A 25,075-nucleotide genomic window follows, 5' to 3' on the forward strand; every position below is an offset into this window, starting at 1 on the left:
TGATGGCTCGATGGCGAGCGAGGATGAGGATTACCCCGGCTACTAAGTGCCATGGCTGTTGTGGGACAGTGTTGAAGGATCCTGTTTGCCCTGACTTGAATTTTTATTGTTTGTTTTGTTGCTCACTTGCAAAACATCCTCATTGAAGAGCAGCATCCTACAGTCTGAATATTGCAAACCTTTATCTCTGTAGCAAATCTAGTAGCTGACATCGATTGGACTCGGCGGTGAGTTCTTGAAACATGGACCCGTGTTTTTTCCTTAAAGCACTCTTCACCTTTTAGGTCACGGCCATGTTGCTTTTCCAACATGACAATCCACGAGAACGACTAAAAAACTACTACTTGTTTTCAGAAGGATTAACTGTCTTTTAAACAAATGCAGCTTAAACACTGTAGTTGAAGCAGTAAAAGTCACCACGTTATCGAGTTTTGCTTAATGTAATGTATATTTTAAAGACTTCTGAATGAGTGTTCCCGGTAGAATTTAGCATTTTCCAATGATGCTAGCTGCTTCTTCACCACTGTAATCAGTAGCTGCCAGTGGCAACGCAGTGCTGTGTAAGAGCAAGGAAGAATTGATTTCCTAGAAAGGAAAACAGTCTCTTTGTTTGGATATGCGGTATTAAAGACGTGGTATGGGATAGTACTTACCAGTTCCAAATCTGTCATTTTTTTGGAGGATTTTCTGATATTGGAATCCGTATCAGAACAGTTCTATTTGTAAGAACCCATTTTTTTCCTTATTCTCTGTCCTCGAGAACAACGTCATCCCCGATGATTCTACCAGTCGTAGTTGCTTGATTCTCTACTGAGGTTAAGTAGTTTGCCAGTAAAACCATTAGAAGACTCTCGTAAATTCTCCTCGTTCCCTAACAACCTGAGAAACGCTGTCCGGAAATGTGGACACGCTGCATTGCTTTGCTCAGCTCCTCGCCGCCCTGCTGTTTGTTCTCTCCCTCCCAAACTCGTAAACTCAGAAAGCTCCTTCACATCCCCTCATCAGCTGCTGCCACAGTTACCATACAGGTATTCTCATGCTTTTGGTCGTAGTGCACTCCAACTGTGACATCAGCGCAGCAGCGTACCGTTTGCTTTTTGTTTTTTTAAATCTTGCAATCAGGTTATAATGGACTTGCTGCACTTCCACTCTGATTACTGTCACCTGATGACAAGAAGGCGAATACACCTGTCAGTGTGATGGAAGAGGAGAGCCAAGGATAAATCAGTCTGTCCAGTCTTAACGACTTTCACGGGCTAAACAGCAAGAAGAGTTTTAATTACAATTCTACAATTTCATTTGCCAGACGCTTTTGTCCAAAGCGACGTACAACACATTTAGAATTAGAATCAGGAAAAACATTGTTGGTATTACAATGGCCCAGGGCACCTCTGCCTCCAGGTGATACATTCCCACCTTGTCTCCCTTCTGTTTTTACAACTCGGGATGAGTAAAACTCTTCCTCCACTTTAGCGAGGTGTTCTCTGAGTATTTGTGCTCTGTCTTCTCCCCCAGAGGGCAGGCACCTTGAGCCTCCCTTGCCCTTGGAATAGTGTCGTTTTACAAAATGGCAAGTAGGTCTGGGAGGTGTTGATGATGGTCATGGAAGGGCAGAGGCAGGTTAAGTTGAACTGTGCCGTTGTTGGAAGTACAAAAAACAAAAACAAAACAAGTTTCAAGTTTGTTTTGAACAAAAGCAGGGTGAGAGGAGGCTGGGGGAAGGGAGGGAGCACGATGGGTCTCTGGCTTTGGTGGTGGTGATACAGTTGCGGAGGTTTTTGTTGAGAATGATAGCAATGCCGTACTATCTTGTAGCAGGAGGAGAGGGTTTGTGTTTTTGATCTCGATCCAACTTTATGTCAACATAAGTCCATCTAGGAGTAAAACTTCTGCCCTGTGACGCAGCACACCTGTCCGAAGGTCTGTTCAAATGTTAGTGTCGATGATTAGATGGGTACAAATGATAATGACAGCACATAAAACCTTTAGTACAAACGGTTTGACAGCATTTAGCTGATATGTCAGCGCACTACTTTGTAAATGTAGAAGTGAGATTTGTTCCTAGGTCCGATCGCACACACGTCAGTGACGCCGTCGTCTCGCTGCACTCTGTGAACTGTTAAGTCCATGAAACGTGTTTCCAGACAGGTTGGTCACATCTGGGCTCAAGTCCTCTAAAAATCTGCCAGAATCATCATTTCCCACAGTTTTGTGACACCTATGCTGTTCTGGAATCTGCTGATATTGTTGTTTGCTGCTGTGTCATCTCACCAGATTCTGGCGTGGGTTACAGTAACTCTCATTCATGACTGTAACGCCTTACTAACTGCGTGCACCAGCGTCCCGCTGTGCTTCGCATCAAGAAACGGGTTGTTGCTACCTTGTGTGGCAGCTGGATCGGGAAGATCATGAGCGAGAGCATTAAGTCTATCAGAAATGGAAAGTATTTCTTATTCAAAGTAAGAGCAAAGAAAGCAAGGACTTTTGTCTTCACTCTTCCATCAACTGGCTTCCGACTTAAACACTTGGGCGTCGAATGCTACTTTTCTATGTATGACCACCACTCAGCAGCACTAGCCTCACCTCGCAGGCACTTAGGTTGTTGCTCTTCCTGCCAGCTTGCTATCGTCCTCTGTAGATAATGGATCCAGAGAGTCCATGTGTTGAGGTTGAGAAATGTCCTGAGCTTTGTGACCCAAAGTTGTTTGGTTCAGTTTTTCGTCCGACTCTCCAAACTACAGAGGCTGAGCGACCTCTCCTCTAGGATGCCCTTGTCCTTGGTGACTGCTTTCCCTCCAGCTACACAGCTCATTTTAGTCACGTTGGTTATTCGGCTCTGTCTTCTAACCTGTCACCTTACCTAATGTGAATGTAAACAAAAGGGTTTGCTCACGCTACTTCCCATGTCACAGGTCACAGCAGCCCAATGTAGTATTTAACACCATTGCTTTATTTCCCAGCTCTAATGTCACGTCGTATAAAAGTTGTTGGCCTGTCAAACTCTTGCTTGTTTGCATAGATGCAGTATAATGAAACAACAGTAGATGAGATCATTGTTCAGGGCTGCACAGATGTCTGGTGTGGGTGTGCAGCTGCCAGAAGCCTTTTGTGTCATGTTTTCAAACTGAGATGTGACTTTGAATATAGATATTATGAACATGGCTCTATGCCAGTCAGAACATTTGCAACACCTGAGACAGCTCCACTTAGCCAGACAGTCACTGAACTAGTGTTGTCAAAACTGCAGCCATGAACAAACATGAGAGGTTAGTTCATTTTTAAAAAATGAGCTGTTCCATGATGTGACAACTGTTGCAACAGCAAGCTTCAGCCTCACCGTTGAGACGCCCGGCATGGGTTCTCAGCTTTCTGCTGGTCTTGGAAATGTAGTTTTGGTAAAGTGTCTCTTCCTCCCTGCCCCTTTTTGAATTTTTTTTTTTTTTTTTTTTGGTCTCGGTTGATTTATAGCGAACATTTCATTCAGCCAAAGTTGCTTTGAGGTTGGTTCTGATCTTCTTGACAGGCGGCTGTGAGAATTAATTAAGGAATGTTTGCTGCCCTGTCAAGAAGATGTTCATGCTTAATGGAGCGAAGGGTGCTGTCACATGTGAACACGAGAGATGAGAGGTTATCTACAGCTATCATTCAAATGTATTTTCATGTTTTTTTGTAACTACATATTTATGAAATATCTGGGTAAATGTATTTGGATGAATAATGTATCTAAGTCCTGTCAATGTCCCCACGTAGGCTTCATTGTTAATTGAATCCCAACACAGAAAAGCCACAGTGTTGTTAGCTCTTTCTGTTGTGGTGGTCCACATTTTATATTTTGGTTTGATGAGGAGAGGAAGGAAACCCAAGTTATCACTCTATGTGCCTGTTAGATTTGCAGTGTGTTTTTGAGTGAACGTGGAATTTTTTCCAAGATGGCGGTGGCAGGGAAAAGTCTCCAGGGTCAGAATCAGAGTCATTAGTTGACCATGAATATTCAGATCAAATTTCCAGGCAGCCAACGGGTCAAAGGACAAACCGAGAGAGATTCTTTTTGTGCCATCGTAAAAGGAAAAAATAAAACTTACAAGGAGAACAACACTGTACATTTGCTCACGGAGGCATTTATTCATACTCGCTATAGGAGGCAGGCTCTCGGACAGAGCCAGCAGAAGTTTGCTTTAGGCTGGATGTTGTGTTGGCTATAGATTAGGTGGTAGCGTGACGGTCTGTGTTTTTAGGATTAATGTCTGGCTCCATGAGGGCAGCCATGAGGTCATCTCAGCGGTGTTACCCATCTGTGTTCCCATGCTGTGCAGCTACATACCACCGTGTGGGGCTGAGCGTAACAGGGACCATATGTGTGTCTGGGGTGGTATTACAGGCATCTTTTATTTTTCATAAATATAGGTAATGTAAAATATAATGATTATACTGTATGCAAGTATGTCTTTATTATGAAAGGGACAATGCGTTGTACAGATGGTGGGTGTTGTAAATGGCTGTGTAAAGCTGGTGATAGGGGGTTTGGGGGAAGTCAGTATGTGAGATGGGCTGAGCCTATTGACTGACGCTGGGTGGGCCGCAGCTGATACCCACCCGGTCACCCACCCACCCACACTGGCACCCACATATGTAAAGTCAGGCATGCAGAGCAACAGGAATGCAGATTCTGCTGATGAGAGACAAACCGCTGTGACATGGCTCAGACTTAAGCCTCATCAAGCTGTGCTCTGGGTGTCTTTGTGTCTCTGCCGATTAGACAAGTGCCTGCTTCTGCATGGGCTGAGGTCACCCACCACTGTGGAGATATTTGCTCTGTTTGCTCTCTGACAGCATACGGTGCCAAAAGCAGAGGGCCGGCATCAAAACAATCTAGTTGTAATATATGAAACCGCGTCACCTGCTTTAAACAAGAAAAGAAAGGAATGGCACTACCAACTGAGTGTTAGTGTTGGTAGACTGTGGACAAAGAAAAGGCCACTGAGGCCAGAATCCTGGGTGCCCACCCTGCATTAAACCACCGTAGCAGCATTTTCCAGCGCAGTGCCTTATGACAAAAAAACACAGCAAAGAACCAAAGAAGTCACCAAAAACATTTCAAATTCAGAACTCTCTGCTGCTTAGCACCGTGACGGGTAAACAGATTATTTCAAGTTTTTATTTATGAAAGTTTCAAAACTTTGCTTGAGTAAAAGGACAAAAGCATCTTTAAAAATGTTCTTTTCAAGTAGGGCTGGATGATAAAAACATTCAGTTTCGTTATTGAAACGTTTTTATCGAGAACAAAACAGTGTTTTGTTTAATGCTGTATTGTTTCTTTCATAGGTTGCAAATCACATTCTTAGAAGCAACATTTTTCATTATTTGGAGAACATGCTTTGCATTCTTTCACATGCACTGATGCAGGAAGGAAGTTTGTATTAACTTATCAAGCAACACAAATAAAATGGAGGAGATTGACTGAAGGGGGAAGTCCCAACCAGGAGGAGAAGCTCCAACCAGCTAAGACAAAATAAGGTGCTCATGCCTTATGATGGGGCTTCTCCTGTCACATGGACGCATTTTTTTGAGTGAAACATCTGACATGGAGAAGAAAACCGCACAGCCTCCAAAACACATAAACACTTCTCTCAAACAGTTTCAGTTAAAAACTGAAGATTACGTGATATTTTACGGCGCTAGAATTTTCTAGGTGTTGGAGAGAGTGTCTGTATGGACGTTTGCAAAGATGAAATCCACCAGGAAGTCTTGCTTACTCAGAGCTTGGTCATATTGGTGGAGCGTTTGACTTGAGGAGGAGGCAAGCTCCTACCTGCTCTTATTTACCTGATCTCTATCTCATATCATGGGAGCCGAGTGTCATTATCCGAGAAGTGAATCACTTCCTTATTGGCTCATATGGAATTTTCTAAAAAAAAAAATATTTTTTTCATTTACAATTTGTTTCAGGAAGAAGGTGATTGTACACAGTGTTTACTTTCTACATCTTCTTACCACGCAGCAAATAAGAACGGGAGGTTAATCATTGCATCGAGAAACCGATGTTTTAATACATTCCATCTTTGTATGTGTAATGGGTAAAATAAATTCCATCCCTCAGTCCTTTGACCATCCCTTCAGTCACATTCCTTGGCATGCTTCTGTGTGTGAGACAGCTTGTGAGTGCTGGCCAAACGTACAGCACCTTCAGTATGTGTGACCAAGTACCAGCATGCCCTGAGAGTAGCTCCATGAACCAGACACAGGCATGGAAGACAAGACTCCTGCCATGCTAATATTGCTTCATTATTTTCTTGGGGTGAGATCAAAAGAGCAGCCTTCATTCAGCCTCCAAATAAAGAACCACAGTCGCAAGTATAAACACGGGCGGGAGACACTCCAATTGATCTTTCTGCCTCTTTGTTACTCCTCCTTCCTCTCCAGCAGGTATTTTCACAGACCTGTACATCAGTACAATCCATTTATACCCTATGCCACTCAGGGTTCACTTTGCGTGTACAAACTGCCATCTGCAATTTCCAATAAGAAGTTAGGTACAGTTAAGTTAAGTTAGTTAAGTACATTAGGTACACACAAACGCACGCGGACGCACACACGCACACACACACACACACACACTCACTCACGCTGATGGCAGCTCTGCCCCTGGAGTGCATAGGAGAATACAGGCACTAGAGCAGGGGGAACTGCAAATAACACAGTAGCAACAATGTTGATGTTATTCCTTCATTTCAGCTCTTAGAGTCTCAGAGATTTGCTGTCATTTCAGAGGCTGCTTGTCTTCTCCTTAAACAAACCAAAATGAAATCAGAACCATGACCCAGAAACTACTAAACAAACAGAACTGTTGCTTCTCTGATTATCAGTCAGCAGCTGAGGTGTGCCAGTATTACCTTTTTACAGAAATATATTAGTTATAGTTATAAAAAATGCATCGCTGTAGCTGGATGAGGAGCTGTCGGCAGTAAAAGTAGATGAACTGCGTTTTGACTGTGACATTAAAATGATGCCTACTTGTGTATATACATGGTATTTATAACGCTTCTAATTTTGGCAGTGAGTACTTTTACTTTTGATCCTATCGTACAGTTTGCTGGCAGTACAGTCTGATAAAACGGTACATTTTTATCCCCCATCTGAGTATCTGCATGAGCCCCAAAAACTGAGTAGGAATTGAAAAAGCCTGTAACATGGTTGTTACAACCACCGTGTGTATTGTCATGGAAAACATGCTTATTGAACGGGTCGTAGCCCTGAATGCTCACTGGAAATGTGTGTTAATCTAATAAAGGGACAGATTGCAAAGGCCCCCACCGTGCAAGTTTACCTGTGTTCTTGCATCAGCGAGCTAAAGCATTCCTGTTTGGAAATGGTCATATAGCCGCACTGCTCCTTTTATCGGCCAAACCACAGCCCAGCTGGAATAATATCAACCATGCTAGCAGCCATGTGCAGCACAAGTCAATAACAGCGCTTGTTTTTAATTCTCCCACTGGGGGACAGTGTTATTTCAGTGACTCTTATTAGAATGTGTCAGACAAAGTTCCTGACATTTTAATGCCGTTGGAGGCCCAATAACAAGGACTTGCAATTAAAATAAAACCACGAGAATCTCCAATGGTTTTAAAGTGAAGTGAGTATGGAGTAATTATTTTGGTTTAATCATGCTTCTGTTAAGGATGTTGTGTTTAATTCAAACAGAATCTCAACAGCTTTCCACTAAATATATATATTTTTCAACATTGATTTGATCTGGATGAACTAACTCTCCATCAAGGGCTGTTAAGTTCCCCTGCTGTATTCTTCATTCAGCTGAGATGTTAATGTTCTGAAATCCTTGCTGTGTTGAAGCAAGTTTATTTTGTGTTCTCATGCACTGCCTGGTTAGAATATTCTATTTTAATGCAGCACTCAAATGTATGCAGTGCTTTTAGCAAACATACTGTTACGGCTGTGTGCATTGGGGGGGGTGTCTTCTTTCTCCCCAGCTGGTCTCTCCCTTGACTGGTTCTTTTCTTTGCCGTTGTAACTCCCCCTCATCCCCTAACCATCCCCTGGGTCGTAACACATACCCACAGGACCCACAGGTCGTCTCCCCTCTCAGGTAATAACCCTTTCCTTCAGAAATCATTTGGCATAAGGAGATAATAGAAGCACACTGAAATAAAAGGTGCATGAATGAAAGTGTTGATTCTCCAGAACTGCTGATGTTTTGTGTTTTGTTTTGTCTTTGTTTGGTTTGCTGATTCTGTGGAGGCAAACCTTTAAGTCTGGCCAAGTGGAAAGCTGATCCTCTGGCCCGGCAGTGGGTGTCAAAAGTAGAACCAATTCGTAAGGAACAGCTTTGCCCTCTGGGTCAAAGGTCATCTAATAATGGTGTGACCCAGCAGATGGACTGTTCTCTCTATTTGGAATGCGTTTGTACACCACTGTTCCCAGTACGCTTCATTGTTGCCGGATGGACACAAATACTTACCTATAATAGGCAGAAACATTTCAAAATAGTTTGTATTATTTCACATTGTATGAAAAATATTGGGATAATTTATACTCAGTGATATAACAGTCCCACTAAATCCTAGGTCAGGGCTGTGCAGGCTCTTTCAGTCATGGCCTGTTACTCTTCTGTGTGAAACCTCACAGCTCTGACCATGCTAACTGTGCTCAGCACCTTGTCGGAGATTGACACTGCTAATCACAAGGAGTGTCACTGTTTCAGTTCTTTAGCATTAAAGGTTGCAAGCAGGATCGCGATTCTCTTTCTTGTTCTTCTCCTTACCCACATGTACACGTCTGTGGTGAAGACCTGCCACTGTATATTGTTGACATGCTTCCCAGTTGCAGATTCATGGACAGTGCCAGAGCTGGAGGTGATGGAGCAGTTGAATGGAATGGTGGGGACGGTGTGGTCCTCCCGTGTGAAGGTGCAGCTACTGGTCTTGTGTTTACAGGACTAGCTTCCCTGTCATAGAGCTTCTAGCGCACTTAACGGTACTCTGCACTGTGAGTGGCCTGCTCACTCAGTGTCTCATCAGTGTATTTGGTGATGAACCTGATGAAGGTCAGTGATGAATCCACAGTGGAGCTCCAGCACTCTCAGATAAGTGGATCTTAATTTTTAGATGATCTCCACGGCAGCAGAATGAAAAGCTAATGCAGCTGTTGTGGACACATGTCTGTGAGTGTGTCCTTGCTACTGCTGTCTTTCAGGTTAACAGGTAGTCTGTTGTGTTTCAGTTTTTGTGTTTAGACAACACTTGTTTGGAAGTGTTTATGGGCCTGACAGTGAGTTGTTGTCAATTATTGTCTTCATTTTTTATGTTGATTCATTTAAATCCTATAAAACATGTTTTTCCACTTAAGTGCTGACAATGCAAAGACGAGGGTTCCCCTTTATTCAAATTGTTTGTTGCTTGTCCTAGGAAATAAACAGGCTTTGGTGAAAAGGAGATGTCATTCTCCTGTTTACCACCAGAGGGCACATCTGTGTCAGGCCTCCTACATCCAGTCCACATACTGGCCAGCAGGAGCAACCTCGGGCTGGGCAGACGCTAAGATTTGAAGCAAGTTCCTTACATACCAAGACAGAGACCCTCTGGACACCTGGCCAGAGCCATCAGTGGGGGGCTTGACTCCCTCTAAGAGGCACTGTGACGGTGAAGCATCAACTTACCTGCCCACAAAGTGACAGATTGAGTGCAAGCAGGCTGTATCTTGTCACTTTCTCATCTCATCACCTGTTTTACACATTGGTTCATCTCACACATACGGTCTCTTCCCCTCCACCTTGTTTGTCTCTGCCCCTGATGGGTTTTTACTTGCAGTCGACATGCCCAGACAGTTGCACAGTTCACCACTTAGTACTCCTGGATTAGAGAGGGGTGAGGAGATGGGGGGGGGGGGGGGGCGAGGGGCGGTGGAGGGTGTAAAACTGTAAACCCTGCTGGTGTCACAAGGTGTCAAAAAGAAAGCCACTAAATGAATATTGGCTGGCTTAGATTTTTCAACAGTTGCTTTAGGAATAAACAACATATGACATATTTTTAATTGGCAGTCCCCACCAGCACTTAATTTGTCTTCTCTTGGTTTTTTTATTGGATAACCACTCTGACCATCTAAGGTAACAGCAGCTAAGTCCCAGAATTTCTAGAGATTTCTGTGGCACAGTGATGGGCGTGTGAACCTGCTCTTGTGGCTCTCATAAATGCTGATACAGCTCATGTTTTGGATTTTCACTGCCAAGATATATCGCGCCCAGTAATTCCGCCTGCCGGTGTAGGGATATTCAAAGAGCATGTGGCCATGTTAATGTCAGGTCTCCCTGAGGATGGCATTGAAGAAAACAAACTGGTGAGTGGTGTTGTGCTGTGTTTGTTCATGGACCAAAGGTAATGATTTCCTCTTAAGTGTTGAAAAGCAAGAGCGGTGGTCAGAACATCTCTTCTGGTACCTGGTTTTTGTTTGAGCTGGTTTAAACCAGTTTTTACCTGCACGTAATAGAAACACTAAAATCAAGAGACAACCAAATCAGCAGAACTTGATCAAATAAGCAAAGCTGGCGGGCAGCTGGGAATTGAGGCTGTGTGGCCTGTGTCACAGCCTTCCCCGGTGGTGATTCAGGGTCAAGCTCACAATTGGTAAAACATGTAAGGCCACAATATTCTGCAGGGGAGCCACAACTAAAAATGTCCTAAACAACAAACCTAATCAAACACTTCAAACTCCATCATCCCCATGGAGCCTGGCAGTTTGAGGAAGCTAACACAGGGAGAGCAGCTAAGGCTAGTAGGCAGACCTTGGAGCCCAGAATCGGCCTGTAGCCTCTCCTGTCCTTCACGGGCTGCTGCGTTCAACTGATTTTGATCCATAAGTAAAAAGATATTCAGACACAGCTGATATACAGAAACGCATTTCAAGAAGAATTTTATTTTCCTCCTTCCAGAAGAAGAAGAATTTACTTATTTATGTACTTGTTTTTTTATCACGAGTGTTTCAAGGAAGAAAAGATCCTGTAATCTAGTGCAATTTGTGGGAAACTAGGAGTAATATTTTCTGTAATCATGAAAATGTTTTTATATTCTGACAAGTACTGTTCCTAGACAGAAAATCTGTATCGGCATAAATTCGGTATCGTTAAGTCACACCAACAAAATAATGAAATTGGAATTGGCCAAGAAAGCCTCCGTTCCTAATACCTATCCAGTTTTCTCATTTGATATATTTCATAACATCATATGCAATCTTCTATATTTCCTTCGTCACTTTCATTCATTCCTCATCATTACAATCTTTTGAAACCGTATCAATAACTGCAGTTTGGCAGTGGACGACAGTGTCGCGTAATGTATCGGCGTATTGCTTCATGTTTTGGCGTCGTCCTCCCTTCTGTTATCAGATGACCAGCTTGTTATTTCCTGCTGATGATCTCATCTGCCAGGAGGGCAGAGACCCATTAGTCCTGACAGGAGACAGAGGCTGGGAGCCGAGGTGTTGGTGAGAGTTACGACCTGTAGAAGGGGATGGAAAACCTGAACTGAAGGTGACAGACGCCCTTTACTGAAACATTTCCAGACTCTAAGAATATGTGCGTGGACAGGTAAAGGTCTAGTTTGGCTCATCTTGTGTCAGGTGATGTTTTGTCCCGAGGCTACTGAGCTAAAATAGTAACTTAGGTAAGGTGTTGCACCCTTCAGCATCAATAAATCTCTAGGAGTCACATTACTGAGGATGCAGTGTAATAAGGCAAACTATGTCCACTATGTTGGAACTAGAGCTGTCACGATATCGGATTTTCACTACACCACTGTAGTGGCCAGAGGGAGTGTTAATTTTAGCAGCTTCTTAGTCTTTAGATAAAAAGTTGGTTTTTTTTAGTTTTAGTGAAATTGTCATAATTTTAATCTTTTTTGTTTTGTTTTGTTTCGTTTTTTTGTAGATGACAACATAAAATGTCAGTCCCAGTCACAGAAAACGTTTCAGTCCATCTGAAAGCCACAGAATTTATTTCAGTATTTTTATCTGTCCATTGATTTGGAATCGTTTGAGTGCTCCAAACCATTTAATGAATTTTAGACATACATTTGAATTTATTTGACAAAAGAATCATAAGTCAGGATCCTCCTCATACTCCTCTGGGGGCAAAGGTCAGTTCATTGATCACGTGATATGATGGAAAGCCAGTACAACACAGTTCGTGATAGGCGAAGAGAAAGTGGATTTTCAGAAGTTTTTGGACGTATTTTGATTGCAATTAAAGACGTGTGTTCCAAGTACAAGAGCCTGTGAAGAGTTTGTTATAATCTACCAGAACACAAAGCCTCAGAGAGATGAACGGCCATGGATCTATTCCACGCCAAACAGCATCATCTAGAACACAGTACTGATTTGTACATTCAGGACACCCCTTAACATGCAAACAAAAAAAGTTTCATGTTACTGTTTAGTTTGAAGAAAAATCAAATATGAAATGTTAAACTAGTGGCGTCTTCCTTGCTACACCCTTCCAACAAATGTCACAGTATTATGGAGCAGTTTTAGTTAAAATGGTCTGGTAGTTTCTACTTAATTTAGAGGATAAATAAATGTGCTGGCTGAAATTTCAACGTCTTTGGTGGAAGTTTATCACTCCGTGATTAACTTTATTAGACCGTCACTTTCCAGTGCTTCATGTTGTCATAGTATAAAACTGGATATTATTCCCTGCAGTTAACATCTGTTTTGATATTCCATTAAAAATCTGATGATTTCACTGAACTAAAATGATAATTGTCATCACATCATCAGGCCAAAACCTTTTATCTGCCACCACATATCATATAGTTGGACCAAATACTTCTGAAGCCTTTAAAGAAACTTTAAAACCTATATCTGATTTTATATAGGTCATGGTTTTACCATGAAATCCAATCATGTACTTGATTTTGTTAGTATCGCCTAGCTCTCCTTGAGAGTGAGTGACGACCGCACAGTAACTTTTGCTTGCTAACAGCCCTATTATTAACTAGTACATAAACAGATTCCCAAACAAATACACACACCAGCGAACCCATGTGAGATATTTACGTGACTGATGTACAGTATGCCCTGTGGCTTGTTGCCATTTTGGCGCCTTTGTCTCTATGCTAGGCTGAGCAGCTTTCGTAAATTGACACCTACTTCTTCAAATGACATGTCATGCGGAGGAGGTCTTTCTGCATGTTTGTGAGTATCAGTGCTGCTCTGTTAACGTCAGTCTGGCCGCAGCCAGTAACACGAGTCCAGTTGGAGCCGATGCAGTGTGTATATTAAATACCTCCTCATCCAACCTGATCTCCTCTTCTTTGATCATTGTTATTTTCCTTTATTCTGGGGACTTTTTAACCCAGTGAAAGTGAAATTTGTACTTTGGTGGTGTTTACCACGTTTGTGTACATGAAGAGCCTGTGTAGCTGTTTGTAGTAGGGCTGCAGTCTCAGACAGCTGGTTGTAAAAAGGCTGACATCTAACCTTGCTACCGTGCTGCTCGGATCATGGGGCTTTGGAGCCGCACCACCCTGTTTAGATGGATGGGCCGACAGCAGCCTTTTAGCCCACCAGTGTCCTGCGAGTGTCATTGCCAAGACCACTTCAAATGTGCAAGCCATAATCCCTCTCTGACATTAATATTTTCAGATGGAGACAAGCAGGGAGCATTGCAGGGGGTGGTAATGTAAGCAAGGTCTTTTTGGCTGGCCTTGTTTCATGCTGGCAGCAGTGATAGACACTAAAGCCATTACTCATCGTGCAGTAATGTCCAGAATGTATTCTTAGCCCCCGTCTTCCTATCAGTCACCACAAAAAGTTTTGAGGGTCAAAAAATAAAGAGGTAACCAGTCTGCAGGGCTGTGTGCGCGACTGCTGTTTACCAGGGAGGGGGTGATATTTTAAACCTGGGAGAGCTCACATATTTACCCCATTGAGCCTGACTGACCTTGCCATTTGGTAGGGTGAAGACGCTTGAGACCACTGATAAGGGAGAGAGGAGGGGAAAGAGAGAAGCCCTTTTGATAATCAGCTAGTTTGCAGTGTTTGCAGATAGAAAGCAGTCAAGAGAAGAAGAGGAAAAACAAATAAAGAAGTAGTCGGGTTGAAGATCCAGGAGAGAGTAGAGCGGAAGACTTGGTGGAGGCGAGAGGTAGCCAGGCTGAGCTGACTTTTCCCCCAGAGGAGGAGTTGCAGTTGCCGGCCAGGGCAGGTCCCAGGGCTGGCAGGGCTGGCCCTACTGCTTCTCCACCTCCATTCCTTCCTCCTCCTTTTCCTCCCTTTTACAAGCAACCAAACTGCTGTGCAGTGCTGAACTTGCAGGTAGAGCCTGTGAGCAACACAGGAATGCTTAGAAAATCCTGCAAAAGGAACTTCTCTTCCTCCTGTGAGGATAAATCCAGGGGTTGTGCCTTCCATAAGAGGACCTCCACAAATTGTCATCCTGCTGTCTTCTGGTCCTTTTTTTAAGCTCACTGGCTGAGTGCACTCAGAGGAGTTTTTTTTATACCTCACTTTTTCCTTCTTTTTTTTTCTTCTGTAAACCGGAACACTGGCGACCTTTTCAGTAGCACGGTGCAAGGACCAGCTCCACTCACCCAAGATGAGCCGCTGGCTGAAATGCACTTCCATGCACTTTGTATGTACACATTGCCAAAAGTTGTTTTCAGGTTGTTGATGTTTTTTCTCTTGTGCTGTAAAGCACACGTTGAATGAACTGAAAATGAAGTAACTGGTGTGTGACGTACATGTGATCAAAGGGATGTACGGCTTGACTCAGTCGGGGTATTTAATTTGACATATTGCTGCTGCTGTGTACATAGAAGTTGCGGTTGTGGTTGAATCACAATGAAGGTTATAGTTTCTATTAGTTTGTGAGTGAAATAGCTTCTAAGACAGTCACATGCATTTAGAGAAACTGCACTGCAGCCCTGCAGCTCTTTCTGAATTCACTGAAGTTTGTGTTATATATTCAAGGTCATTATTCACAATGGCGAAATGCAGTATTCTATGAACACATTTCCACCTGTAAACCTGCTATAGTTTTGATGAAACACAGACAAGGTGTGTCTGATTGCTCTGTCTTATTGTTAGAACACAGACTGGAATAAGTATGATGATCGGCTGATGAAGGCAGTGGAACGTGGGGAGGTGGAGAAGGTGGCTTCTGTTCTCAGCAAGAAGGGCATCATCCCCACCAAGCTTGACGTTGAAGGACGCTCCGCGTGAGTAAACACTCATCCATACACACACACACACACACACACACACACACACACACACACACACACACACACACACACACACACACAATAAGTGCCTGAACTGAAATGGGTAAAAGTGAGACATGAATGTGATTTCACAAGACCAGCATGTACTTGAGTAAAACATGTGCGCGCACAGATTTGTTTTCTCTTGATTAACATCTAGAAATGCTGAGCATCTCAAATACCAAACACTGAAGAAGTCTCCCCACACAGATTCCAAGCCCTCTTTCCCAGATAAAGTGTACAGGAATTCCTTTCCAATTGGATCACTGTTATTCAAAAATAGTTTGACTTATTACCTCCTTTTTATGAGATGAATGCCAAATCTCCCCGTCTGACCCTCCAACGACAAGTCTTAAATTCTCATGGCCGTGGAGACGGCTTTGCACATTTCAACCTTAAACCCTCATCCAGCTGCCCTACATAAAAATGTCATCACGGTTGCATATTAGCACATCTGCTTTTAAATCGAGAAAGTTTCCCTCTAGTGTCTGTTGTCTACCTCTGGAGGTCAGTGTGGGAGTTAGGGTGAAGAATGTTCATGGCCACTTGAGCCCTGTCCACCATGGCCAAGGGCTGTTTGTATAGTCCCCACAGGAAATGACTCCCTGTGCAAACACAGATCAGATCCACATCAAGTCACACATTTTGGCGAAGCTGCAGGCTATTACTGGGATCAGCTGACATCTTGATGGGCTGTGTTTTATATGGTAGGATTCTTCAATGAGAACCTCCAGTTTTATGGATTTATATCTTGACTTGTTTTCATTAAATGAGGGAGGTGATGTATGCGGGAGGATTGGGTCTACCTCACTAAAATATGGTCAAGACATTCTCGGTTGCGTTTCAAACACCAGAGATTTTAAGGTATTCCAGACGGACTCCTTCTCCTAAATGAGTAACTGAAATGTTTGTATTGAAATAAATTTGTTCCCTCTCTAACCTAAATTTAACCAGATACCAACACATGCATTTATGGAGGACAGGCGCCCTCACTTTAATCCCAGATATATGAAGATGTCTGTGGTCTCTGGCTTGTTCTTCAGGTTTATTTTGACAAAGGCTTTGTTAAAGCATATTGTTATGCAGCACCAGATCCAAGAGGCAAAGGTGCAGAGTATTTTCAGCAGTGTGTGAAATTATCTCGTGGCACCATTGCACAGACCAGTGATTATATATGGTGTGTTTAAATAAACACAATTATATACACACAACCTGATAAATGCAGGTCTCATGTTGGAGGAATCCATTAGAACTGAATTCAGCCCAGTGGAAACCAATTTTCATTGATTAGTACAGTGTTAGTATTCAGATACATTTATGATTGTCATTCACTGCATGAATGTAAACTAGAACCAGTTGACAACAACATCAACACTTTTTATTTTTTGGAAAGGAGGGCATGCTTTTTCTTAGTCTGCCTAAAACAAAAAGTGAAGCACAATTGCAACTCAGCAAGTCTGCATATAGTTCAGTGGGCCACACACACGGATCGACACGTGTCTCTGGCATTCTCGCTGCTGCAAAAGCCAGTAGAGGAATGCTAAACGCCAATCCCTTGTTATTAAGGACCTTGGTGGGAAACTAATTACAAACTGTTACTCTCAAGATATAATTTTCTTTTTGCTGGATTAGCATCATTGTGGAGTGCTAATGAATTTAGCTCTAACTGCTATCCAAGGCTTCCAGCTGAGTAAACAGTGTACATCTCTGCCTTGGTTTTAGCTGGATCCCACTGAGGTAAGAACACCCACCACACGCTTATTCTGAGCAGTAGCTGACCAATCCACACCTCAGCACACTCGAGACAGTCACTCGCGCCACGCTACAGAGAGATCAAAGAGACTGCCATGTTCATTTTCTTTCTTTGAAGTAGCAGTAATCCATTGTTCGGTTTGATCTGAGTGGCAACCTGATAATGGCCGATTGCAGAATGAGAAGAACAAGTATGTCTTGGATTGTTTACTGCATACGTAATATGCCCACAATGTGTCTGCATTGATTCAGTTAACAGGAAGTCTTGTTTCAGTTTCAGCTGGTGCACAAGATTTGTTTTGCAGAGCAAAAATGAAATGGTCAGGCATCCAAATTAGGATGTGATGGCAACTGCAAAATATCAGTGCATTCATGTGGTATATTGTCACGAAAAGAAAAAACAGAACTAGCAGAAGGAAGATCAGTGAACACACTTAATTAGAACGTGCGTGTTTTCATATTTGTTTTTGGGCCTGTAGGGGGCAGAAGAACTTCGGTGTAGGCTGGCAGACGATACAAGCGCTCAGTGGGGCTACGGTTGTTTTCCGGCCACCTGACAAGTTTAAGTTGACATTTCACTTTCCTCTTCATTTTTGCTTTGGTTTCAAACCAGCTGTCGAGAAACGTGTCGGTGCTGATTTGGCATGCACACTAGCAGATAAGTCACAACTTGCTTTCTTGGCAGCCTGTTTGCTGAGGGCAATTTACCCAAATTATAAGGGGACACTGGGGCTGTGAAACCAAAACAGAGGCTGAAAGAAGCATAAAAGTTGTGTATTAATCTGTAGGGTTCATGGTAATCATGGCAGTTTGATTTAATGCTGTAGTCTGAAGATGGGGTTAAGTTAATGTGTATGTACATTTCAGGCGATGGGTCACACCATGGGTGTTATAGTACTACACATATTATCATATATGGTTCAGCTACTGTCCCAGCTTCTACGTGTGTGGTTCACTCTTCTCTGTCCACGCTCTAAAAATAGCAACCATATCCTGTAGACTGTCATCAACCTGAAGACTGGCCGGGGAACAGGTGTGTGAGGATGAAATGACACGGCTGAAGGAGTGCTCCTGAAGTCCCCACCATATATCGCTCAAAATTCATCTCTAACCACTTTACTGAGGTCTGCAGCGGGGGGTAGTCTTCACCTCTTCAGAGTACATTCTCTGTTTGGTCAGTCTGAGTCAACCAGACTGACCACTTTGAGCTATAATGGATGCGTATGTTCCTTCAATGTGGAGCAAAAGAAAAAAGTCTTAATTGTGTTTTTCAGCTGCTTCCAGTTCCAGTTAAATGTTTTTCAGTGTAAAAGTTGGCAGTAGCTTTTGGTTTCTTTGTATTAAAATCTTTATTCATATAACAGATTTCCGAGGACGTTTCTCAGAGGTGTGATTTGTCCTAGTCCAGAAGCAATTTTCTCCTGGAACACAGTGTGGCTCAAGAACATAATTCATACTAGCCACCTCGGACAGATTCTGCTTCCTGCCTGCTGTTTGCACCCAAAGGTCAGGACCTTCCGCTGCTCCCCGAGAATCAGTGCCTCCAGGCCATCAACGCTGCTTTTAATACCCGTATCGGTGTTGAGGTGACAGTCTAGCCGTCTCTGCGGCAGATACCTTGGGGTTAGTGTATAAACAGGTTCATGTGGCTTGATGGATGACACACTGAGATTGGCTTTCACACAAGTGGTTTGCAGACCTTCGAGGCTCGTGGCAGCAGTGAAGCAGACAGCAGGGAACAGGAATGTTTCCAGCCAAAAGTGATGATTAAAGAAATTTTGGTACACGTGCAGAAGGAACCTGCGCTAAAATGACAAGAATTCCATTTCATAACTGTTTTTGATTAACGAGCCCTGATTGTCATCAGTAGTTGGTTTGCTGTGGACGGTTTTGTTCATATTAGCTCACAGTTGAACAACAAGTTTCACCTGCTGTTTGAAATTTCAAGACGGGCCTTTCAGGGCAGATGTGTAACCATGAAGAGCTGTGAACTCTGAGGAGGATTAGAAAATAAAGATTAGGAGAAATGTGGAGTAAGAGATGACAAGCTGACCTCATTTTGACCCTGAGAGAGGGCATGGCATTAAATCACTGCACATTTAACAAGACAAAACACACCAACATGCATAAAACGTGTCTACATTTTGAAAAGTTTGTTCTATCTTCACATATATGAAAGTGAAATAGAAACTTGGAGCCTGTTTAGCCTTCCTGGTGTCCATAGGGTCATTCCAGACTCTTAGACTTCTTGTTATTTGCATCAAGATTGCCAATTTTACTGATAGCGGTGAGCCAGGTCCGTCTCATGTCCTTCAGCATGATAACCCCCCCCACCACCACCACCACCACCACCACCACCACCCTATCACTTTTACCACTTGCTGTTCTCTACTCTGCCATCTCCATCGTCTCATGCCCCCTCCATCTTTCCTGTCTGATATTTCTCCCTCTCTCCTCTCATCCCCCCAGGTTTCATTTGGCTGCAACACGAGGACACCTGGACTGTCTCAATCTCCTGCTGGGACACAGTGTTGATGTCACCGCGACTGACGCCACTGGTGAGTTCCGGTGCTGTCCATACTGGCTGATTGCGATGTGAAGGTATTATTACTGTAAGACCAAAAGTCACACTCATCTTAAAAAAAAAAATTTGTGAACACATTTCAGCAGCCAGCGAAATGACCAGTGTTGGCATGTACACAAAGAGCTGAGTTCCATTCCAGATATTTCTCTATCTACACTTGCACTCTACACTCTAAGCCTGTTTACATTTGGGATTCACAACCTAACTGTTTAATACACAATCCAAATTTCAACTGAACCACAATTTTTCAGTTCCAACAATCAGCTCTGCCTTTGCTGAGAAGACTGCAGGCACCTGCATAATGAATGGTGACAATAAAAAGCAGTCAAATGCAGCGGTGACTTTGCATACTTTGTTATTTAGTTTGCTGTTTTTAGCTGGCAGTGTTATCATTCTCCCAAATGAATCAAAACCACAACCATGACACGCAGTCCCCAGTGCAAACTGAACCACGGGCTTGCAGAAGTGTTGTACCCCTCATTCAGACTGACATCTGTTGATGGTGAAATAGTTGAGTGGCCTCAGAGCGGAGGGACAGGCACCACCACCACTAAAGTAGTGAGAATGCTGGCTGAGGAAGCTTTTACAATGGTTGTGACAATGAACAAGTTGCATGAGCAGAATTACCTGAAATGAGGCCATGAAAGATAACAAGGCTGCGCTGTTTTGTAGGCTTCATTTCACGGAAGTGATGGTTCAATCAATTAAAGCACATGTAGGTAGCCTTGTCTTTTGTCTGGTTGGAGGAGAGGAAGATGTGCTCAACAAAAAAAATTGGTCTGACTGTTTCTTTCCTCCATGATGACAGTGTGAATAAGCCCAGTGTCATCTCTGGAACAATTCTGACAAAAGATTCAGATGTGAAGACAAAAATTTAGACACACTGCAAGTTCCCCTGATGCTATCAGGTAGATTCCTTGTGGAATTTTGAGCAGGCATTTTTGTCATGCCAACATTTGAATGGAAGCTGATACAGATGAAACCCGGTGTGATGTCATGTCAGGTTGGGTCATTGCGGGCAGGTATGTCCCCTCTTGACTACAATCCATCATGGCCTCCAAGTAAAGAATTTCAAATCCCACACAGGGGAGCAACCCAACTAGTGTAGCCAGGATAGAGCAGGCCACCAGCTTCACTGCATCAGACGATGCCCCATGGAGTGGAGAACAGGGGGGAGGAAAAGGGTGGGTGAAGCAGAAAGAGACTCAAAGAGAAATAAAGAGCTGTCATTTAATAAAAGAAGATAATAGAATAAGTTGGAGTTAATAGCCTGTTTTGGGTTGTTCATTGTGTTTTCTGTAAGAAGGAAGTTGCCCTGTTATGTGTGAAGAGAATACAGTTGATTTGAGTTGGAGGAGCCTTTTGTTTTCTTGGTGTCTCTACCCCACCCCTGCATGGCCTCAGGAAAAGAAATTCCAACCTCTTGAGGCATCGCAGCGGGTTTAGTGAAACAATGAGGGTACCATCAATTTTACTGCAGGAAAATATACTGCCAGCTCAACATTGTGAATGTACGCTATGTTTTTTCATACTGAATATAAATCTCTTAAAGGTAAAAACGCTCTCCACCTGGCTTCAAGAAATGGACATTCTCTTTGTGTGCAGAAGCTTTTGCAGGTAAGATGCGTCTCTTCTTCGACTGTCTGCACTCCTGTGATTGTATTGTCTTTTTGTTGCGTTTTATTCTCTTCTAAGTTTGTTTTTGTTATTAATATTTGCGTTATGAACTTGCACGCTGTTGCATGAATGACAGAGAGCAGCATCCCTCTCAGCCTCTCTAAATAATCACAGCCGAGCAGTGGTAGCAGCTCTGTAGTGGTCAAGACTAGACCCTGTTGAGTCACTGTGCAGCCCTGGAGGATTTATCTGTTTACAAAGAGGGTACCATACTGTACCAACCCCCCCCCCCCCCATCCCCCCCATGGCAGGTCATGGCTGTTGGCAGGAGGTTGTCAGTGGTGTTGACAAGCTTACCCTCCTGCAAACCTGCCATCCAATCTTGGTGCCGTCATAACATCAGACATAGCAGCTAGATGCCAACACTCTCGCCCCCCCACCCCCGCCATCTCTGTCAGCCCAAACCCTCAAGGTATAGGATTTCCCCTCTCGATGCTCCACCGTGAGCTCCCTCTGCTGCATGACCCCCCCGTGCACTTTTAGCATGATGCTAATTTTTGGCCCTTGTTGCTAGAGAGAGTCGGGTTTTTATAGTGGAGGACCAGAGCTCATGCAAGCTTACCCAGCAACATTAGGCCCCTGTTAGCACTGCGTCCTCAAAGCTTTCCCAGCAGGGGTGCAGTAGCTGGTGTGCAGAGCCACGTAGCCCAATATGACCTGCCTGCTGTTGCCTCTCAAGCTTCCCTGCCAACCGCTGACAAGTAGTTTGGATACTACAAAATAAAATATACTTAATATATAAGACGAGATACACTAGGTTTTATTTGGTGCACACAGTACAATGATTTTGTTGAACAACAAGAGGGGACAAGCTGTAAATATTTGACCCTGGATGCTTGGTTGGTTCAGGGCTTTAATGGACCAGCAGAATGAAGGATGATTGAAACCGTTGTACCATCTGCTGTAGAGGAGGAACTGACTGGACGGCATGAATTGGTCCTTATTTTTTGGGTTGATCCCCCCCCCCCTTTATTTTTAGGTAAAACCGTACATCTCGTCATACAGTGCTAGTATTCAATGTGTTGACCTTAAAACAATTGGGCCAACTACATACATTATAGAAGAAGCAAATATTAATGGGTGGTAATATGTCCCTCAAGCGCAAATCGATTAATTATCTATGAATTAATTTCAGCATTTACCAAAAAAAATCCTGATTGAGTCCTTTCTACAGTGGAGAAACAAATTATTTGATGCCCAGCTGATTTTGTAAGCCTGCTGACAAAGAAATGTCCAGTCTACGATTTGTATGACCCTTCTGTTTTGTCAAATACTGTAGAGACAAAATATCAACAAAAAAGTCCAGAAAAAACACACTACATAAAGTTACCATAAACCAAAGAGCACATCGGAGGATTTTCGGTGCGTGGTTTGGTTGTGACAAAAGAGAGAAGCGGCTGGCAGCTGCTGCTACAGAGCCAAGCGTGGATGCTGCGCTGGGCAGTTTATCAGAGCTGGACAACGTTTCATCTTAAAGAAGAGCGAAGAACAGCGCTGGGGGCTGTTCTCAGTGAAAACAATGATTTTGGAAGTGTCTCGTTGAACTGTAGCTTTCTGCTTGAGCAGAGCAAACTTATTTTCTTCCCTCCCAAAGCCAGATTGAATGAATAATTTGTTCTAAGTGGGATGACGTCAAAAGAACCGTGTATGGACACCAGTTCACTGTACTCCTTTGCTGCAACACACACTGATTATGATGCCGTTTATCCAGTCAGCATCAGCATTTGTTTCTGAAGGGCCGTTTTTTTTCAGGTGGAAATGTGCAATATGTCGTCTTGGATGTATGCAACATTGCATCTGGCCAGCCAGGTTACAGTTGTGGAGGATCTCTTAATTTGTAAACCTCTTTTCCCATTAACAGAACAACTGCCCTGTTGGAAATGTGGATCTACAAGGAAGAACTGCTCTACATGATGCTGGTAAATGTTTATTCTCATTATCTCTCTGCTCTTCATTCTTCACACGAGCCGTTTACCTCTCTGTACTTGTCAGACTGTATTTGTTTAGAGGATGTTTTTGCTTTTCTAGTCATGGCAGGCTGCTCATCCAGCGTGAAACTCCTCTGTGACAGCGGCGCTTCTGTGAATGCCACTGACTTTGTAAGAACCCTGTTTTATTTCATTTACATTCTGTGTTTTGATTGTCCTGTCTAATAAGAGCCGAATTCACTCAGGATTTTTGTGAGCGCAACACGTACGACAAAAAGTGAAGAGATTCTGATATTAGATAAATTCAGCGAGTGATGTCAAAGGCAAAGGGTTTAATGTTCAGTCTACGAAACCACTAATTGATCAAGCTCGGCATGAGCTTCAAGCTGCCACTTTGTTCTGATTCATTTTGCTGTTCAGATTCAGGTTTTCAGTGAAATTATTCAGACTGAAAAGTTAGATTCAAGTCGTGGGACTCAAATTTAATTTTCTTTCTTTGTTAAAAGTGACACTGTTGCTCAGTGAGTTTGGGAGAGAAAACAAAAACTGCAAGGGCAGGACGTTGATGGGGAAAATCAAACTTACTGTAGGTGCATCATGTCGAGCTCTGGCCATTGATTTGTCCACAATTCCCTTTTTAGTTTTATACAGTTTGATACAGGCTGTATGAGGCAGGATGGATAAAGATTCTCAAGTATTGGTTGCACTCTACTGATTAAGTGTGAACTATGTGGATAGAGAGTTAGCTAATATGGCAAGGCGGTTGTAACAGGAGAGTAAAAGTTTGGGACATTATTTATTTACCATCCAGCATCGCATCTCACCAGCTCGCTAACAATGTATTTCACAAACTAGATAGCAGCTCGGGGTGAAGACATGGCTCGACTCATCGCACTGTCTGCTCAGCTGTAGTGGTTCTTTGCCACCAGATTACTGTTATCCAGAGTCAGAGTTCTCTGCTGGACCAACTATGGAATAACAAATGCCCTGACCTCCCCAAGCCTCTTCTTTTTTCTGTTTTTTTGTTCTTGGAAACAGTTTTCATCCTGGTGCCCATGAGCAACGCACCTCCTGGTACTGTTTCATGGGTGATAGTGGTTGAGCAATCAGTTTGCCTTCTTAAGGCCTGTCAGCGGCAGTGGTTGCAGCATTGCATTTCAATCCACCTGATCGATTGAAAGGAACATTCTCAAGACCCAGAGCTGTTTTTCCTTGAGGTGGAAGACAACTTGCTTTCATGGACGGTGCACAACTGTTTGTTTTTGTTTGTTGTAACTGCGTGTGATTATGTTGTTGGATGCACACGAATGAATGTGTGTAATGTGGCTGTTCTGCAGGATGGCAGGACACCTCTGGTGCTAGCGACCCAGATGTGTCATCCACGCATCTGTCAGCTGCTGTTAGATCGAGGGGCTGATATCACCGTCCGGGACAAACAAAACAAGTAAGACACATCATGCTGCATTTGCTTCGTAGATTCTAAACCTGTGTGCCTTTCAAGTCAGTGTTCAAACGATGGCATAACTTGATCAGTGAATACCCATTTAATATTTAATGTGTAATTCTAATGCTTTTTTAAAAAGTCTAATATGCACATTTTAGTTCTCAAAACATTTTCTTTTTTCACAACCCAAGAACAGCGCTCATCCTTGGTTGTGAGTATGGCTGCAAGGACGCAGTGGAAGTGTTGTTAAAGAGTGGCAGCACTGACGTGAAGGGAGTCGATAGCTTGGGTCATGATGCATTTCACTACGCCCGCCTCAGCAAGAACCAGGAGCTCGTTGCAATGGTTAAAAGCTACCTGGACAAGGCCAGCAGAGGTGAGAAGACCAAGCAGAACCAGGATCAGACACAAGAGTGGCTACGAC

At 43.3% G+C, this 25,075-nt stretch overlaps 1 protein-coding gene across 1 annotated transcript in view; it reads left to right on the forward strand.

Annotated features, from left to right (window-relative positions):
- uacab (uveal autoantigen with coiled-coil domains and ankyrin repeats b) overlaps positions 1-25,075 on the forward strand; it is a 41,295-nt gene that overhangs the window by 7,581 nt on the left and 8,639 nt on the right. Inside the window, exons 2-8 of the mRNA XM_086226278.1 lie at positions 15,091-15,221; positions 19,488-19,576; positions 21,155-21,219; positions 23,141-23,198; positions 23,308-23,378; positions 24,545-24,651; positions 24,843-25,027. Of these exons, the coding sequence (XP_086082404.1) occupies positions 15,091-15,221; positions 19,488-19,576; positions 21,155-21,219; positions 23,141-23,198; positions 23,308-23,378; positions 24,545-24,651; positions 24,843-25,027 (706 nt within the window). The remainder of the gene's footprint in view (positions 1-15,090; positions 15,222-19,487; positions 19,577-21,154; positions 21,220-23,140; positions 23,199-23,307; positions 23,379-24,544; positions 24,652-24,842; positions 25,028-25,075) is intronic.

This window comes from Aulostomus chinensis, chromosome 2, assembly GCF_037954235.1.
Source record: "Aulostomus chinensis isolate RoL2024-O1b breed Wild chromosome 2, RoL_Achi_v1.0, whole genome shotgun sequence".
Taxonomy (NCBI): domain Eukaryota; kingdom Metazoa; phylum Chordata; class Actinopteri; order Syngnathiformes; family Aulostomidae; genus Aulostomus; species Aulostomus chinensis.